Source organism: Bos taurus, chromosome 12 (genome assembly GCF_002263795.3).
Source record: "Bos taurus isolate L1 Dominette 01449 registration number 42190680 breed Hereford chromosome 12, ARS-UCD2.0, whole genome shotgun sequence".
Taxonomy (NCBI): Eukaryota; Metazoa; Chordata; class Mammalia; order Artiodactyla; family Bovidae; genus Bos; species Bos taurus.
The window spans coordinates 11,870,205-11,883,929 of NC_037339.1; the positions used below are offsets into that span (position 1 = coordinate 11,870,205).

The window sequence follows — 13,725 nt, forward strand, 5'->3', positions numbered from 1 at the left end:
TTCAGTCGTGTCCGACTCACTGTGATCCCATGGACTATCAAGTCCATGGAATTCTCCAGGCCAGAATACCAGAGTGGGTAGCCTTTCCCTTCTCCAGGGGATCTTCTGAACCCAGAGATTGAACCCAGGTCTCCTGCATTGCAGGCGGATTCTTTACCAGCTGAGCCATAAGGGAAGCCCAAGAATACTGGAGTGGGTAGCCTATCCTTTCTCCAGTGGATCTTCCCGACCCAGGAATTGAACCAGGGTCTCCTGCACTGCAGGCAGATTCTTTACCAACTGAGCTATTAGGGAAGCCCTCCAAGGTGACCTATGCATCGTGGATGGCTATAAGGAATTTCATTCTCTTGTCCACTTACTCTATCCAACAAAACCTTCTCACAGTATTTACAGGCATGTAATCAATACTATTAGTTTCCAGTCAGTTTTTTATCTTCAAGTCTTTCATTTTCAAAATGAAAATATTTTCACTCAGAGACTATATATGCTTGTTGTAAAAAGTCAAACAGTAGTAAAGCTTCCCTTCTGTCTCACTCTCCTGTCTTCCCACACCCCTCAGAAAACCCCCACCAAATTTCCTAGTTCCTTGGTAATAGCCATGGCACAGAACCTTGTCAAAGTCAATCCAGAGATTAAACAGCAAATGTTCATTTGGATTACAGACATTTCATACTATATCACCTGAATCAGTATTAAAGAGAAATGGAAAGACTTGGTACAAATTAGGCAAAAAAAAAAAAAAAAAAATCTAAAACAAGACTGATGACTTCTTTTAAACTTTTACGTACAGGCAGGTGCCATACCTGCAAATGCTTGACTATGTTGACAACTTCTCTGGTAGAATAAGGGTAGTTAATAATACCCTGGTCAGCTAAATTCCTCAGCTCTCCAAAGGCAGCGACGAGCTTCTGAAGGATGGGCTCGGGCACATTTGGGCCGTACTGCCTGAGCATCCTGAGTTCCGAGTAGGGTTTGGGATTATCCACTGCATGGCAGCTAAAAATATCACCTATGAGGAATAAAAATAGATTCACACTCAGTATGCAACTAACCCCTTATAAGGACATAGCAAATACGAAATGATCAATTAAAGAGCCATGGGTTGCTCACCAAAGCACTTCTATTTTTAAAAGTGTAAAACTGCGTAGAAAGCCTGTCCAACAATAGGTATACAGAAAAAAGCAAATGACTAAAGCAAAAGGAAATGAGCCTGAGTGATGTGTGGTTTATTCTACATAGATTTATTTCTGTTAAAAATTATACGATACTTGGACATAATCTCACTGGTAGATATTTGAGTACAAAGAACAGAAAGAGAAGTCCCTGTGAGCTTCTGCCAATCCCACTCCTTCCCCCACAGGCACCCAGGGTTAACAGTTCAGTGTATTCATTTTTTCATATTTTTCATGTCAGTATTTAGTATTTATTTATTTTTAATTGATTGATGATTGCTTTATAATATTGGTCCTGCTAGTATTTTTAAATGCATATATATATATATAAATAAATCACTCAGTCATGTCTGACTCTTAATGACCCCATGGACTGTAGACCGCCAGGCTCCTCTGTCCATGTGATTCTCCAGGCAAGAATACTGGAGTGGGTTGCCATGTCCTACTCCATTTTAAATGCATACATACAAACATATATCGTTTTGATAATTTAGTCTTTTTCCATTAATTGGAAAATACTCATGTGGTTCTGAGACTGCATTTTTAACTTTATAACACATGGTAAATATCTTCAGAAATTATATACACATATGCACGACTTTTTATGTATACTAAAAATGGGGAAATTAGTATTATCACTCTCTAAACAATTTACGTCTTGTTCACATTGCTATAATATAGTTTATAAGTTGGTTTCAAAAAAGTAAATGTGCAGAGATAATATCAAAATAAAAATCAAGGAAAAGGAATTGGAAACAAAATATTTCACCCATAATTTAGACAACTGAGAATATATTAGAAAAATACAATCTATGCTCGAGAGAGAGAAATTTCTCAGATAAAAGTTCACATAATTCTGATTTATAATCCAAAGGACAGGGACCAAAGGAAGTTAGAGTAAATAGATTTGCATTATTCACTATGCTCATTTTAGAAAGCAAGGATATTTAGAACTTACTTGGACTCAGAAATGACTCAGATCATTCTTTTATTGTTATCATATATTCATGAAAGCAACTGAATAGAATGCAACCATGATAACTTCAAGCTTGTATCTCATAGGCTAAACTCATTCAAATACAAACATGAAAAACAGCTTTGGCCTTTTTTTGCTGAAAAGCAAATGCAACACTAATATAACGCTATAATTGACCCCTTATTTGTTCATTCATCGAATAATGATTAAATCCTTCTATATGCCAAGTAATACTCTATGTACTTCATAGACCTCAGTGATCAAAAACACACAAACCCCTGTTCTCATGGAGTTCAGATTCTGGCGTATGGAGGAAATAAACAATAATTATCAATGTCAGAAACTGTATGTTTCAAGAAAAAAGAAAAGTGCAGTATAGTACTTGAGAAACGGTGATGGTTGGGGACGCCAGACAGGCCGGCCTCCCTGAGAAGGTGACAACTAGGCAGATGCAGGTGTGTGAGGAAGAGCACGGCAGGTCCAACTACTGCAAAGACTCTGGGGCGAGCATGGCTGGCGTGTTCAGAGATGGGGTAGCAGGGCAGGGAGGCTGGAAGAGGGTAAGTGATGGGAGAGCAGCACAGAGCAGGGCAGAAGCAAGGCCAGTGAGGTTAGAGGATGCAGGAGTCTCACCTGAGGACATTCTATGCATGTCACGCATATTCGTGTGCATGCACCCCTCTTGCCTTTTATCTTCTATTAATTCACCTGGCAGGCTACTGCACAGACTGTTCTTACTGTTTCGCTTAATACATTTCTAGGACTCTTTTTGTCCTTTGGTGTCAGCACCGGTAAACTCATGCTCTGCCTTTTTTTAAGCAATTGCATGGTAATCTACTGAGTGGATATAATAGAACTTCTTCATTTAGTCCCATTGCGGTATACATTTGGGTTGTTTCCTTTTAGTTTTGCAACTATAAACAATGCTAGATTGCCTATCCTTGTACTTAAATTATTGCACAGGGAATTTCCTTGGATAAATTCCTTGATATGGAGTCGCCAGATCAAAAATCCTACTAGGAGACTGAGCCTGCTTCACATTGAATATGGAATGCCCAGTATTCAGAATTAGCTACTTGTCACAGAGAAGAGAAGTTCTTCTTGAAGGTTCCTGATGATTCAGTTTATCCCTGGACCTCTCCAATCAATGTGAATCAGTCTCCCCAGAGCTGGCCTCAAACTTTTCCATAGTTAGGGTGATGTGATGAAAAGCAAACACTAAAAACCCTTTCTGAATTTGTGTTCTACTCTAAGACTATCTATAGTCTTAGATATGAAGCCAAGTTCTAACACTTATTATCTGAATGACCCTAGAAAAATAATCTCTCCGAATATCAGACATTCTTCTCCTCTAAAATGGGGATAAAAATACTCTCATAAAATAGTTGTGATGATGATACCACGTGGGAGCATTTAGTCGGGAGCATTCAGTGACGGCCAATATAGCACTGTTACTAAGATGACATCATTATTGTTATTGTTATTGTTTTGGTTATTACTATAATTATTGTTTTTACCTAAGGTACCGAAGAAATCATTGCCTAGGAAAGGAAATCCAGGTCTGTTGGCCAGAACAATCATTCTAAAATCAGGATGAATCACTACAACATTTTCTCTTCCATTGACTAGTGCAGCATCTGAAAAAAAAATTTCAATTTATTCTTTATTGATACTCAGTAATTCTTAAGAGTATCAAGTTATAGCCTTTAAAATCACACAAGCAGTCATATAGTTTTATGACTATAGGGTTGTAAAACAACTCTAAGAAATCTGGTTGTAATAACTGGGTTGAAGAAAACAAAAACATCTTTGAGAAAGTTTGCTTAGAAGAGAATACTGATAAAATGCATACTAAATTATACAGGAACTTGCATTTTTATGTAAATTAAAGGCACATCTAAAAACCAAACTTGTCTAAATGTTGTCTTATGGTGCTTAAACTTGGCTTGAGATCCTATCATTCATTTAAAATACAAATAAGAATCTATAACAACGGATAAGCCAAAGGATACTCAAAGGATAATCTAAACATCCTTCAGTTTTTTTTTTTTTTAATCAAATCAGCAACTGCATCCCTTTGCATAAAGCCTGCTATTTTGTAGCTAAGGATTAAGTCCTATTTAGATTACCCACCCTGAAAGGATTAACTACATAGGAGAAAGTCTTGAACATCAAGTCAATTCATTAGAGAAAAGTTGATTTATTTCCACTCGAGGGATTCTATCAAAGTTCTTAAAATATGTAATTTCAAGTTGACTGGAGCTGTCTTTGTGCAAATGTTTAAGGTACTAAAGGAAGTAAATATTATATACTACCGGCTGATGTACATTTAAGATTGAACTGCTAGTCCAAAGAAAAATTTAAGGTAGCAAAAACTTTATTATCGGTATTTTAAGACAGAACACCTGTCATTTGGGTTAATTTAAATCTTAGGCTTTAAGGCTGTTCATCTCTAAAAAATGATAGATGTGAAGTAAAGTTCAGTTCAGTCGCTCAGTCATGTCTCTTTGCGACCCCATGAATTGCAGTACGCCAGGCCTCCCTGTCCATGATGCCATCCAACCATCTCATCCTCTGTCGTCCCCTTCTCCTCCCTCCTTCAATCATTCTGAGCATCAGGGTCTTTTCAAATGAGTCAGTTCTTCGCATCAGGTAGCCAAAGTACTGGAGTTTCAGCTTCAACATCAGTCCTTCCAATGAATATTTAGGACTGATTTCCTTTAGGATGGACTGGTTGGATCTTCTTGCAGTCCAAGGGACTCTCAAGAGTCTTCTCCAACACCACAGTTCAAAAGCATCAGTTCTTCGGCGCTCAGCTTTCTTTATAGTCCAACTCTCACATCCATACATGAGTACTGGGAAATCCATAGCTTTGACTAGATGGAACTTTGTTGGCAAAGTAATGTCTTTGCTTTTCAATATGCTGTCTAGGTTGGTAAAAACTTTTCTCCCAAGGAGCAAGCTCCTTTTAATTTCATGGCTGCAGTCACCATCTGCAGTGATTTTCAGTTCAGTTCAGTTCAGTCGCTCAGTCGTGTCCAACTCTTTGAGACCCCATGAATCACAGCACGCCAGGCCTCCCTGTCCATCACCATCTCCTGGAGTTCACCCAAACTCATGTCCATCAAGTCGGTGACACCATCCAGCCATGTCATTCTCTGTCGTCCCCTTCTCCTCTTGCCCCCAATCCCTCCCAGCATCAGAATCTTTTCCAATGAGTCAACTCTTCACATGAGGTGGTCAAAGTACTGGAGTTTCAGCTTTAGCTGAACAAAGAACACCCAGGGCTGATATCCTTCAGAATGGACTGATTGGATCTCCTTGCAGTCCAAGGGACTCTCAAGAGTCTTCTCCAACACCACAGTGCCCCCCAAAATAAAGTTTGTCACTGTCTCCACTGTTTCTCTGTCTATTTGCCATGAAATGATGGGACCAGATGCCATGATGTTAGTTTTCTGAATGTTGAGCTTTAAGCCAACTTTTTCACTCTCCTCTTTTACTTTCATCAAGAGGCTCTTTATTTCTTCTTCGCTTTCTGCCATAAGGGTGGAGTCATCTGCATATCTGAGGTTATTGATATTTCTCCCAGCAATCTTGATGTGCTTCATCCAGACCAGCATTTCTCATGATGTACTCTGCATGTAAGTTAAATAAGCAGGGTGACAATATATAGCTTTGACGTACTCCTTTCCCGATTTGGAACCAGTCTGTTGTTCCATGTCCAGTTCTATGTTGCTTCCATGTTGTTTCATGTTCCATGTTGCTTCTTGACCTGCATACAGATTTCTCAAGAGGCAGGTCAGGTGGTCTGGTATGCCCATCTCTTTCAGAATTTTCCACAGTTTATTGTGATCCATACAGTCAAAGGCTTTGGCATAGTCAATAAAGCAGAAATAGATGTTTTTCTGGAACTCTCTTGGTTTTTCGATGATCCAACAGATATTGGCAATTTGATCTCTGGTTCCTCTGCCTTTTCTAAAACCAGCTTGAACATCTGGAAGTTCATGGTTCACATACTGATGAAGCCTGGCTTGGAAAATTTTGAGCATTACTTTACTAGCGTGTGAGATGAGTGCAATTGTATGGTAGTTTGAGCATTCTTTGGCATTGCCTTTCTTTGGGATTGGAATGAAAACTGACCTTTTCCAGTCCTGTGGCCACTGCTGAGGTTTCCAGATTTGCTGGCATATTGAGTGCAGTACTTTCACAGCATCGTCTTTTAGGATTTGAAATAGCTCAACTGGAATTCCATCACCTCCACTAGCTTTGTTTGTAGTGATGCTTCCTAAGGCCCACTTGACTTCACATTCCAGGATGTCTGGCTCTAGGTGAGTGATCATACCATCGTGATTATCTGGGTCATGAAGATCTTTTCTGTATAGTTCTTCTGTGTATTCTTGCCACCTCTTTTTAATATCTTCTGCTTTTGTTAGGTCCGTACCATTTCTGTCCTTTATTGAGCCCATCTTTGCATGAAAAGTTCCCTTTGTATCTTTAATTTTCTAAAAGAGATCCCTAGTCTTTCCCATTCTGTTGTTTTCCTCTATTTCTTTGCACTGATCACTGAGGAAGGCTTTCCCATCTCTCCTTGCTATTCTCTGGAACTCTGCATTCAAATGGGTACATCTTTCCTTTTCTCCTTTGTGTTTCGCTTCTCTTCTTTTCACAGATGCGAAGTACTTGGAGTTTTATTGAGGTGAGTCTGTAAGAAGTTACGCTCATACTTCTTTCTGAAAACAAAAAGTATCCTTTCAATGTGCCATATATTCATGTACTAATACCACCATTAGTTTTAACATTTGATCTCCATTTATTTTAGTAGTGGTAAATAACAAGGTATGTCATCACATGAAAAATTTAATTAGTTAACTAACATAAAAATGGCAATAAAACACGAAACTTTTAAAAAGTTAAGAAAATGAAAAACATGGGCATGGAAGTGATGCTTTCTGAAACTATGTTCAAAAGAGCTTCAGCTGCTCTTGTGTTTAAAATGTCATCTGCAATCAAATTTGAATTTAAAAATTATGATGATGACTCCTTTGCTTGGAGATTGTCTCTGTTTAAGCACAAGTTTGTTCCAGTAGTTCTTTCTTGCTTTCTATTTCACTGTCCTTATGATGCCTCTAAAAAGGGCAGGCAGCATTCAAATCTTGAGAGTCTGAATGATTTTCTAAAAGATGGTTATCAGGCTGTTTAATTCAAATTCTCAGTTTTTCCTATACTCATTGTGAAACTGCCGTCTCAGAATACTTTTATTAGTGCTAAGTTTCCTAGGTTGAGATGCAGCAGTCTTGCAATGACAATGTCCAAGAAGAAACCTCTGTGGCGACGGACTTGTACATTTTTATAGAGTCTTCTGTACATACCTTTTGAATATTGACGATTTCAGTCATTAGTCTCAATTTGTTTGGCTACCTTGCTATTGACTATATTTCAGTGGCTAGTTAAAGATCTTCAAGTCTTTTCATGACACAAAAATTAAAAACTAGAAAATGTTCTCACATTGCACTAGACAAGTTTTTCCTATGGGTTAAACAGACTTATAAGATTTATCTATCTACCTTTCCCCTAACAACCACAAAAATAAAAAGAAGGTACTCCAAAGAGAGTAACTTCTTTCTGAGGCAAGTGTGTATTGTGTGTGTGTGTGTGTGTGTGTGTAATATATATGTATACACACACACACACACACACACACACATATATATAAAATGATATTAAATGCCCAGCGGTTTTTTTCTAATTATACTGAGCTAATAATAACATTGATTTTAACATTATAAGTAACAAAAACATGGTAGAGCTTTAAAAATTCCACATAATAATGAAAGAAAATAAATTGTACACAAATAATTGAGACATAAGTATCAGATCAGATCAGATCAGTTGCTCAGACATAAGTATAAAAGGGATTATATGTTTGTATTTTCAGAGTAGAAAAAATATGAAGCTGATTTGTCCTAAAGCTACTATTGAAATTTTCAAAGACACTCTCCGGCTACTAGAAAGTGAAACTGACGAAGCTAGATTCAGACATATTGATTTTTATTATTAATTATCAATACAGACAACCTGACTTAGACTGAATTTATGCTTGTTATTTGTAGATAAGCAGCCAGCTAAGTGTGTGATCTGATACAACAGATGTTAAAATTGCACATTGAAAGAAAAGTTGCTTTTTTATACTCACTTGCAACAATGCGTCGTCCATCTGCTAGAATCATTTCTCCATTTTCTACCAGAGTTTTTAAAATACAGGTGACATTTGTTGGAGCCTTGTCTGCCTCATCTACTACCAGAACATGACCCAATTTTACTGCTTTAACCTTTGAAGACAGAACATTTATTGTAAACAAAACAAACAAACAAACAAGAAAAGAAAGCAAACGTTTTAACAATTCCATCACTCATTGCTTTGGATTTGTAAGAGATGGTTTTCTGCAAGCTATAAATATAAAATCACAAAAAATGTCTGTAGCAGAGCTGGAAACAGTATTTATGGATCTCCACTAAAAGCTTCTCATAGTTACTGAATTGCTAACTCTGCAGTAATCACTTTATTTTCTTGCAGCATCCTAATTAGCCCTATGTCGGCAATGTTCACATTTCACACCCTCAGGAAGGGGAGAATTAAAACAAGTATTGACATATCAAATAGAGAAGTTAAAGGGCTGTGGGGGCAAAGAGGAATGACTGTGATCATCAGTACTGGATATCAGAACATTGCACTTGTGGTAGCCTTAAAAGAGTGCACAGTTTTAAGAGATCAGTATGTATACTGGAGAACTGGGTAGTCAAGACAAAGAGAATCAATGGTCAGACTCAAGAAATCTGCACCCTACTGAGGGAAGAGTGAATATGAACAGTCTATCTTGGCTGATGCAGAGGTTAAATGTAAGAAAAGACAGAAAAGGATCTGAAAGTGTAGATCAGGTCTCGACTAATAAAAAGTTGACTGCCAAACCAAAAAATATGTGCTTTGTCTCATTAAATTGCAGGATGAATTAAAGATTTATGAGTTCAGATATGATAACAAGTTTAAAGCTACAAGTCAGTGCCTTTAATCTTGCAGAAATATGCAGAATAGACTGGAGGGGGGAATATCATAACAACTTGGTAAAAAAGTCATGTGAGGATCTGATTTTAGGGAAGAGGGCATGGGTAAAAATGGAAATAAAAAGCATTATATTATCTGAAGAAATATTCAGAGGTATATTCTACAGCCTTGGCAACTAATTAGATGGGAAGAGGTGAAAGGAAAAATAAGAGAGTTCTTGGATGACTGAGTAAATTAGATGACTGGTCACATTATGAAAAGATAGGAAAAAAGCTAGGAAAAATTCTTTAAAACATTTAAAAAGAATGGATAGGAGATACTCAATGAACTTCAATGTAAACCCAGAGATTATTTTTTTAAATAGTAAGAAATAGCTCATAACATAAAATGGAACATATCATAAACTTTTCTCATTACATGGTTTTGGCAAGTAATTTTTAAGAAATTGAGAAATAGGTGATCCTCTCTACCACGAATATCTTATTTCATATTCTAAAAATATGAATAAGAATTTTTCTTTTTAATTTTAAGGTAAAAATAACCTGAATTTTAAAAAAGAGAGAGAAAACATGTAGCTTCTACTCCCAACTCCAGCCTTCACATCTCTGTTCAGAGAAGGTCGAGTCCAGTCTGGAAGAACTCAGACAGGAGGTCCTGAAGACGCCCATCACCGGGTCTAGACCACAGAGTCCTCAGGATGGCTTCTCTGTGCCATTGCTGGAGAGCAGTTATCTACACAGAAACACATGCCTGGCAGAACAGGATTTTTTTTTGGCGGGGGGTGGCTCTTATATGAGAAGCTAAGGAATGATCTTCCCAGCTGTCCAAAATGCTGGGTCAATATTTTACTCATTAAAATCATTTTAAAAAACATTCCAGAAGCATTATCTAATTTCAAAGTCTGCACATCTGAAAACAACAGCAAACTTTTTTCTTTTTTGAAAGTTCTGGAATGGAAAAGTTATCATTAGAGGATTTCTATCATTCCCTAAATCTCTCTCTGGAGAGAGGAATAGAGTAAGAAAACATGTTATTTTCCCAGTAATTTGCATTTAAATATCCACTCTCCAAATGACATATGAACGAGTGTTTTCTAGTTAAGATTGAAACATATTGTCATCAATGGGATATTTCTTCCTCTCAAAGGCTGAAATATAACTATCATTCAAAGAACACAGTTGAGAATATTCATATAATTGCATTACTAACCAAAGGTGAGTCTTCATATACAATAAGTCCATCTTTAACAGAAGGCTGAAGAGTAAGTGTTTGGACTGTGGTGTCCCTAAAGTTAAACCAACAGATTTTATAGTTAGTAAAGAAATAAAAAGACATTTGATCTCGAATAAAACATGAGAACATTTCTCTTTTTCTTCCTTTAGTTCATCATCCAGCTTCTCCTAAGACGAATAAAAAAGCAAATGAAATTCCACTCAGCAACAGTATTTTGTAGATGTCGATATAAGTTATAAAGGTTTGGGAATTACTCCAAGTTTACAAATTATCCAGGCTCTTTACTTCTCCTTTTCCCAGTAATTTCCTGATGACCATTTTACTCTTTAAAATCACCTCCTGAAGGTGAAAAGGAGAAATTAAAAATAAATATTTGCATTACCTATACAATATTTACATTATTTACAAATAATTGATGGTGAGTTTGGTGATGACTGGCATGCTGATGTTCCTGATTAAAGTGAGTCTGTGAATTATACTTCACGGCCCAACCTGCCATCAGGCAAGACCATTTTACCTCACTCCAGCAAACATGGGATTGTGAACATTTCTGCTAGGATTTGGGCAATTCATTTTACTTTCTTAAGTCTACCTACTACTATCTACCTGACTTTCCTTTAGATCAGGATTTTCAAAAGTATTAACAGTGTACTACCTAGATGTTATCCAACTCCACACATGATAAGATATGAAGTTCACATCACCTATGAATCTTCTTGCCCAAAATGTTACAGTTAGTAAAGCAATAAAATGACATTTGATCAGAATAAAACACAAGCGTCATATATCCATTTTTTGTATTCCTGGGCTTACACTTTTTCTATCTTCTGCTAAAAAAAATAAAGTCCATTTTTGGGTTTTAAACAAATAACAGAGTTTAATTAATATCACAAATTCACTGTTCGTATTCTGGCAATACAGAAGGGTGGGTGAGGAAAAGAAAGAGATGTGTTCACACAGATTTTTATAGCAATATAGTGAATTTCTCACCTCAGCTGTCACATATTTAATGGGCAACAACATGACACCTCCCAGCACCGAAATGGAAAAAGGAACTCTTGTATCATTATCAGTAGAAAGGAAATTCAGTCATTACTTTAATAATTATGGTGCTTCATAGCAGATTAAGGACAGGAAATTCAAGGTGAATTACAATTTTAAAAAGGCAAATGAAATTGTTCTATAACACGTTAATTCCGATAGCATACAATTTGGCAAATTAGATTTCTCAAAAGACTTGTGCTAGAAATAAAACACATAGGTTTGAGGGAACAAGCACAGATCAGATGATTCCTAAAAGGGACAAGGAATAAGGATAAACACAAATGGGAAACATGGCTTTCAGTGGAGTAGGCAATGAGAAAGAGCAACTTAAAGGGAAAAAGTGGTTTTGTTCCATTCTTATTGTCAGTCCTTTGTCTTACATGTATGTAAAATGATATTCAATTAAAAAAACAGGTTGGCTTATATGTCAGTCCCTTATTATATAAGAGTAGAAAATAACTCACTAACTTCTGCATAGCACTTATTACAACAACAAAAAAGCTTGAACTTCTCTGGTGGCCCAGTGGATTAGAATCCGCCTGCTAATACAGTGGACACAGGTTTAATCCGTGGTCCGGGAAGATTCCACATGCCGCGGAGCAGCTAGGCTTGGGTGTCATAACTTCTGAGCTCATGCTTTACAACCTGTGAGCTACAGCCACTGAGCCCACACACTGCAATGACTGAAGCCAGTACACCTACAGCCCGTGCTCCGCAACAAGGGAAGCCGCTGCAGTGAGAAGCCCACAGACCGCAACCAAGGGTAGCCCAAGCGCAGCAGAGAAGAACCACTGCAACCAAAAGTGCATAAGTATATATTTTTTAAAAGCTTGTTTTTCAAGGTATCTTACAATATTATAAACTTCAACTCAGTAAATGATGACTACTGTCACAAGTAGCATATAAGTGACAGTGAGAGTTGCTCAGTCGTGTCCAACTCTTTGCGACTGTATAGTCCATGGGATTCTCCAGGCCAGAATACTGGAGTGGGTAGCCTTTCCCTTCTCCAGGGGATTTCCCCAACCCAAGGATCAAACCCAGTCTCCTGCATTGCAGGCGGATTCTTTACCAGCTGAGCTACCAGGGAAGTCATGATAGAATAGCATATAAATTGACTCTTAAAATGATCCTTTTTCAGAAAATATTTGACTAAAATCATTGCTTTGGTTTTAGGAGCATCATAGTAATTCTCTACACAAATAATCAATGACCCTAAGAGAATATTTTATTTGCTACAGTTTCAATTCTATTATGATTTGTTCCTCTCAAGAACAGTTTTGAAATATAAGCTCATAAAAGCTGAAGTAGAGTCAAAATTTCAACAATACTGGGGAAAAGAAAACACATCTTAGTAACAGTTTCTTAGCCTACAGTTTAATAAAGAGACATCTCTCCAGGACATAACAGTTACCAGCAATGCTTGAGGAATTAATTAGAATGTTCACCTAATTGCTGACATTTATGTTAGCACCAATTGTTCTCACTCACTATTTTACAGACTAAAGTTGTCCATCAGTTACAGCCTGTGTTGATAAAGAGGCTACTCAAAGAAACATGGTGCTAAACTCTAGTCTTATTTTAACTCTGTGACTTTAAAATTTTTTTAAGTTGGAGTTATTAATGCTTCAATAGTAATTTTAAATGATTCCAGATGCAATAAAAGTAATTAAATTGAATAAAGACCAAGTTTTTATCAAAATAAGGACAGCAAATTGGCCACTGGAGAGCAAGCACAATCCATTCCTGTGACTTTGCTAATAAAGGTACCTTAAGCTAATAAATTCTAATTTATTGAGGAGCACAAGGTCTCAAAATAGCAATGTCTATTTTGAGGATGATATTTTAGTAAGTTGTATTTAAATTGGCTTATGGTTAGCTGTATTTTAGAAAAATAATAATAGTTAACAAGCATGAAAGAAGAAAAAAGACACATAGGAGTTTCAAATAGCTAATAAAAATCTTATCTAACTTTGCAGTTCATTAAAATAGAGATGGCTAAAGTAATAGTCCACTCATTATTATAAACCCAGCATGAAGAAAGAAAGATAGAATATGATTCACAGGAGGCACTTTACAAATATTTCCTCAATATTTTAAGAAGTGGGATGATTATGAAAATTGAATAAAATGGTAATTTAAAAAATTAGATATAAGCATAAAATTACTGTCTGAGAAGTAAATGCTGTTGATAGATATTTTAAGTGAAGAAGTCATGGCATTATCAAGACTATCATTTCTAC

General features: G+C 36.7%; 1 protein-coding gene across 10 annotated transcripts in view; it reads right to left on the reverse strand.

Moving 5' to 3' along the window:
• The window catches only part of VWA8 (von Willebrand factor A domain containing 8), a 416,362-nt gene that overhangs the window by 214,733 nt on the left and 187,904 nt on the right, over positions 1–13,725 (reverse strand). For all 10 annotated transcript variants that reach the window (XR_009496658.1, XM_059892187.1, XM_025000014.2 and 7 more), the window contains exons 22-25: positions 10,418–10,493; positions 8,342–8,477; positions 3,666–3,785; positions 804–1,009 (exon numbers count right to left, since the gene is read on the reverse strand). Coding sequence is in view for 9 of the 10 variants with exons in the window: in XM_059892187.1 (XP_059748170.1) it covers positions 804–1,009; positions 3,666–3,785; positions 8,342–8,477; positions 10,418–10,493 (538 nt within the window). In the remaining variant the exon portion in view is untranslated. The remainder of the gene's footprint in view (positions 1–803; positions 1,010–3,665; positions 3,786–8,341; positions 8,478–10,417; positions 10,494–13,725) is intronic.